At 47.3% G+C, this 5,277-nt stretch overlaps 1 protein-coding gene across 1 annotated transcript; it reads right to left on the bottom strand.

The window, feature by feature from the left end:
- Positions 1 to 1,037: 1,037 nt before the first annotated feature.
- LRRC30 (leucine rich repeat containing 30) lies at positions 1,038 to 1,943 on the bottom strand. The gene has a single exon (XM_016211540.2). The coding sequence runs from the start codon at positions 1,941 to 1,943 to the stop codon at positions 1,038 to 1,040; it is 906 nt and encodes a 301-aa protein (XP_016067026.2).
- Positions 1,944 to 5,277: the final 3,334 nt, after the last annotated feature.

Raw genomic sequence — 5,277 nt, forward strand, 5'->3', positions numbered from 1 at the left:
GCTCATCCTGATGTCACATTAAGGTAACAGTTGTGTGCTTTTATAATTAAAAACAAAACAAATTTAATATTTTACAGCCTTTTTAAATGTCCACATGTGAAAGCCAAGTGGCAAATATTACCCTTCTCTGAATGTTAGAAGGGTAATTACATGTTTTATGTGGTTTGTCCATGCCTTACCTCCTTTCCTGCCATTTGGCCATTTTTTTTCTCAATAATTATCTCATCTCTGAGAGGGCAAATGCAGTAAGGGAGGAGACATGAAGTTAGTAAAAGATGACAAGCGTTGGCTGGCATCTTTAGAAAAGCTCAGGGATATGACGATGGTTGCAAGAGGACTGGGAAAGAAGGCTGAAACTGCACTTAAAAATCAGTTTGTATTTATTATCTGAAAGCCATCATGCTGTTTCAATCACTCACCACCACACATAAACATGAGCAGCTTGATTGTTACTCTACAGCCATTTTAGAGTCAAATTTCCTCTGATTGTTTCCCCAGAACTCGAGGGGAAAATCTGCCTGATTTGGTCATTGCCAGGAGAGCAGGCTCCAGCTTGCTCTTTGGTCCCAAGTAATGCTTGGTCCAGGCTGGTGCAGGAGCATGTCTTGCTGTTGCTACCTGGCTACAGGTTGCCAATTCAAGGGTTGAAACCAGATGTTATCAAGGCCTCATACCATACCTGGCACATACTTAGTAAATATTTAACTTTTGGATCCCATTGAATCAGACCTGCAGACCATTATTCCAAGGGTCAAAGCCCACTGCTCCTCAGGAAAACTAGAGCAATCATTTCTCTTTGGAAAAAACCAAAGTCCTGTTTCAATTTATGTTGAAAATGAGATGAACATATTATGGGGACATACAGAGTTAAAACAAACCCCTGCCTAGAATGGTGTTCAACTACGATTTAGCAAATATTTACACGAGCCTTGACCAACCCAAAGAACAAACAGTAAGAGGAGAAAGTTTAGACTAGAGAAGTACCCAGCTGGCAGAGTCCCGGTGGGCTGGCTACTGTTCCTGCCTCCGGAGGCCAGTCAGTTGTGTTTTTTTTCCTTCAGGTAGCTGACCAGCATCTCCAGGCCCCCCTCCACCAGCTCAGGCAGAGGCTTGGCTAAAGGGTTGTGGGAAATGTGGAGCCCTTTGTCCATGGGATTCCAAGCAATCCTCGGCAGTCTGCACAGCAGGTAGAGCTCATCGGGGAGGGTCTGGATGTCATTGTCATTGAGGTTCAGCAGCTCGAGGCTGGCGAGCCGGCAGAGCGACCGCGGGAAGGAGTGGATGTTGTTGTTCTCCGCGATGAAGATCTGAAGGCTGCTCAGGCACTGGATGCTCTCGGCGATGTTTTCCAGGCGATTGGAGCCCACGTGCAGGAAATCCAGCTCCTTCAGCGCAAACACGCAGATGGGGATGTGGGCAAAGCAGTTGTTGCTGAGGTTCAGCTTCCTCAGCCTGGAGAGGTCGGCGAGGCTGGCGGGCAGCTGCGACAGGCGGTTGTGCGACAGGCTCAGGACTTCCAGGCCCCTGCAGGCGCCCAGCTCGGCCGGCAGCTCGGCCAGGCAGTTCATGTTGGCGAACAGCACCTTCAGGCCCCTGAGGAGGCTGATTTCCTGGGGCAGGCTCTTCAGGTGGTTCCCGCACAGGTTCAGCACCACCAGCCTGCTCAGCCTCCCCACCTCGGGCGGCAGGACCCGCAGCTGGTTGTGAGACAGATTGAGCTTCTGGACCTCGGACAAGCCCCACAGAAAGTCGGGGATGTCTGTCATTCCCTTGGTGACCAGGCTGAAGCTGATGTGGCGCATGCCCCGCTTCAGCAGGGACCGGGGGTCCTTTCCCGAGAGGAGGGCATCATCCCATGGGGACAATTTCTGCCTCCTCCGCAGGCACGCCATCCCCCCGGGGCCTTTGTCCTTGGAACCGGCACTCGACTGCCTGGCCCCCATTACTTTCCTCTCCACCCTCTTCCCCTGCTGCCCGAGGGTTGGGATGGGGCCTACCCCAGCTGAAAGCCTGGCTGTCGCAGTCAGGGAGCGCAGGTGGCGGCGAGAACAGGAGGCGGCCAGGCAGGCCAGGCCGAGGACGCTCGCGGGGGCCTGGGTCAGATGTCCAAGGCGCCTCGCCGAGGCCACGGGACAGGCGGCGAGTTCAGATGGTTTCCCTCTGGGCAGCAGGGCTGTAATGATATACTTGTCCCTGGGCTGTGGAACTGAACCGCTTCAGTCCCTCTGTTTGCTGCAAGGCAGCTGTCACTGTCATTCTGCCCGGTTTACCAGGCTGCTGTGTGCAAACAGGTCGCAGGGAGGCCTTATGTAACTCTCCCCTCTCAGCTTCTCTTGGGTACCACAGCTGAGCAGGGCGATTAACAAGCCCACCTCCAAAAAGCCAAGTGGAAAAATAAAGCGGGTCATGCAAACATCAGTCTACATGGCTCCCAGACTCATCCGGACTCCACAGCGAAACTGGACTATATCCTAGTGACAGAGTTTTCGTTTCCAAAACTAAGGATCATCAGACGATATTATACTCACTCATTTCATATTTGGGTGAACTGTGTAGTTGTGGGAAATAGATGGAAGTGGCCTGGACACCTAGAACCTTCCAGGCCACAGTTTTACACAGTGCTTGTCAGAGGTGACTCAGTGAGGAGAGAAGGGAGGGGTCTGTACCTCCACTCCCATTCCAACCAGAAAAGCTCTGGGGTCTTCTGTTTTACAGGGGTTCTGAGTTTAGTAGGGTGCATGCACTTTAAATGCCCGAACCACCTCTAAAGTGGCTGCCTTAGTAAGTGAGCACAGGGTGCCCACTGATCTGAAAAAATAGTATAGAGAGACCTCCCTGGGTATGTACCTCTCTCTCTTTCCCTCTCTCCTTCTCTCCCTCTCCACCTGCCCCACTCTTGAATTTAAAAAAAAAAAAAGTTAACTTATACCCTAAGTAAATAGCATAAATAGTTGGTGTTGTGGGCTTGTGTTTCCTCCAAATTTCAAATGTTGAATTCCTAACCCCCAGTACTTCAGGATGTGACTGTTAGGAGATTGAGCCCTGTGAGAACATGGGGAGAAAACCACCATTTGCAAGCCAAGGACAGAAGTCTCAGAAGCAACCAGTCCTACTGACACCTTGAACTTGGATGTGTACCCTGTGGATTTCTGTTCTTTAAACCACTCAGTCTGTGGTGCTTTGTCCCAGCAGCCCTGATACGGCTGGGAGGAGGCAGGGACAGGCTTAGGTAAAAAATTATAAAAATAGGCAGTGATTAAGGAGAGAAGCGATATCAGGGCTGGTGACTCAGGTTCTGAGAAAGGGGTTTGCAGCCTGAAGTGAGGTCTGAGTTGGCCAGGAAGTCTGTGGCTTTTGCAGGCAGCAGCCTTGTGCTCAAACCCCGGCACAGCAGTTGTGTATCCTGGAGAGAGATGCTGGTCCAGTGACCGTGGTCTCAGAGTCTAATCACCAAGCCAGAAGCTGGAGCTGGGCCCTGACTGGGCACTGCCTGGGGAATCTGCGGGCCCATCCACTGAGTGGCCAGTGTTTGGGCAGGAGCCGCAGCAGGAGGTGTAAAGCAATGAAGGCCATTTCTCACTCCATTTAGGATTTGAAAGAGGTCTGACCCCTTTGGACCGAGTAAGCCCCTGGAAATCTTGGGCAAAGGTGGAGACTTTGGATTTTTTTAATGGAATACTTGAATGTTCTGTTAATTGGAGAGGGGGTAATGTAGCTAAATTTGTACCTTAAGTTTTTGGAACAAACCATGCCTTATATATGCATATGACAGTAAAGTTCTGCTGTTTTAGAAAAAGTTAACTAGGCTCCTTTCCCTTGTTTCTTTCATGAACATGAGAAATTATGCTAGAGCTCCTGAAATGTGGAAAATAGTAGGAGCTAGAATGGTTTGAACAAGGATCAACAGCTTTCTTCTTTGTGGCAGTTCCCTCTTTTCCTCTTAAGATATTTTCTCCAATAACAACTTTTTGAGCATTTATCAATAGCCAACATTTATTGAATGTTTACTATGTGAAAGGCATTGCGCTAGGCACTTTACATGCAGGGTGGAACTATTAAAATTATCTTTATTTTACAGATAAGGAAGCAAAGATAGGAAGAGGTCAAGTAACTTAAGCAAGATCAAGTCACTAGCCCAAGTTCAAGTACCTGTCTAGTCATATAGCAGAAACAGAATTCGAACCCAGTGAGTCGGGCTCTACAGCCTGCTGGAACCATAAGAAGACTCTGGGCTTAGCTCTGTAGAAAGATGGAATAACTATGGCTAGATTATGTTTTTTCCTTTTCAAGTTGCTAAAGGTTAGGTCTGGAAAGACCATAGGTAAAGAAATGACTGCATAACTACATAGGTAGGCATTAACCCTGCTTTCTCTGCCCCATCACAGCTAGGAAAAGCAAAAGTTAAAATATCATTCCAGAAGACCTTGACTTAATGGATTTAATCCCCTCCAGAAATAGTTCAGTTCTTCTCTAGTGAGGTTCTCATATATCAAATGGACAAGTGTGTGAATCGCTGACTTTATTTCTTCTAATTTTTTGAAATGCAGATACTGTCCACTTAGTTAATCATGGTTGTGCAGTCAGAGCACGGGTCACCTAGAAGACTGTCCTGGTCTCTCAGTCCCTGTCCTCATCTATGAAACAGGCCTTTCGGGGGGGATGATTTCCCAGGGCCCCTTCTCACTCTGCAAGTTGGCTTCTCACTACACATGGAACCACTGTAGGGAAGTGTAAGTCACATTTAACCTCTTTTCTGGTGAAAGCATGCAAAATCCAAGGCAGCTTTTATTTTGCTTACATTGATATTGATCCCTGGGGAATAAATAGTAACAGGGCTCCCTACCTCTCTCCTTTCCTCCCTTCCTTCCTTCTTTCCTTTCTTTTTAAATAAACTTTTTATTTAAAAAAAACCCAAAACTGTACCAGAGAATGCTGTTGGTTTTAGGATTCACTATGGAGACCACACATCAGACTTTTCCTCAAAGAGGCTTTTCAGGACTCTCTGAGTGGACTTCAGTTTGGCATGAGTCTCAGAGTGAGGCACTGCTGGACGGAGGTTTGAAATTCCAGGGCATGGTGTGTACTGAGGCTGTCTTTAAAACCTAAGGAAGCTATGTAATAATTGAAGTGTATTTGGTGTGCTTCATGCATTTACTACATTTTTGTATATTCCAATTAATAATTCCAACATATAAAAATTGACATTTATTATTTTTTAATCCTAAGTAAAATAAAACTAAAATAATGAGTATATGAGAGTATAAAATGGTAGGTTTT

This window comes from Miniopterus natalensis, chromosome 7 (assembly GCF_054644295.1).
Source record: "Miniopterus natalensis isolate mMinNat1 chromosome 7, mMinNat1.hap1, whole genome shotgun sequence".
NCBI classification, from domain to species: Eukaryota; Metazoa; Chordata; class Mammalia; order Chiroptera; family Miniopteridae; genus Miniopterus; species Miniopterus natalensis.

Excerpts from the sequence above, each read along its gene's own strand:
- LRRC30 (XM_016211540.2), bottom strand. The coding sequence starts at position 1,943 with ATGGGGGCCAGGCAGTCGAGTGCCGGTTCCAAGGACAAAGGCCCCGGG.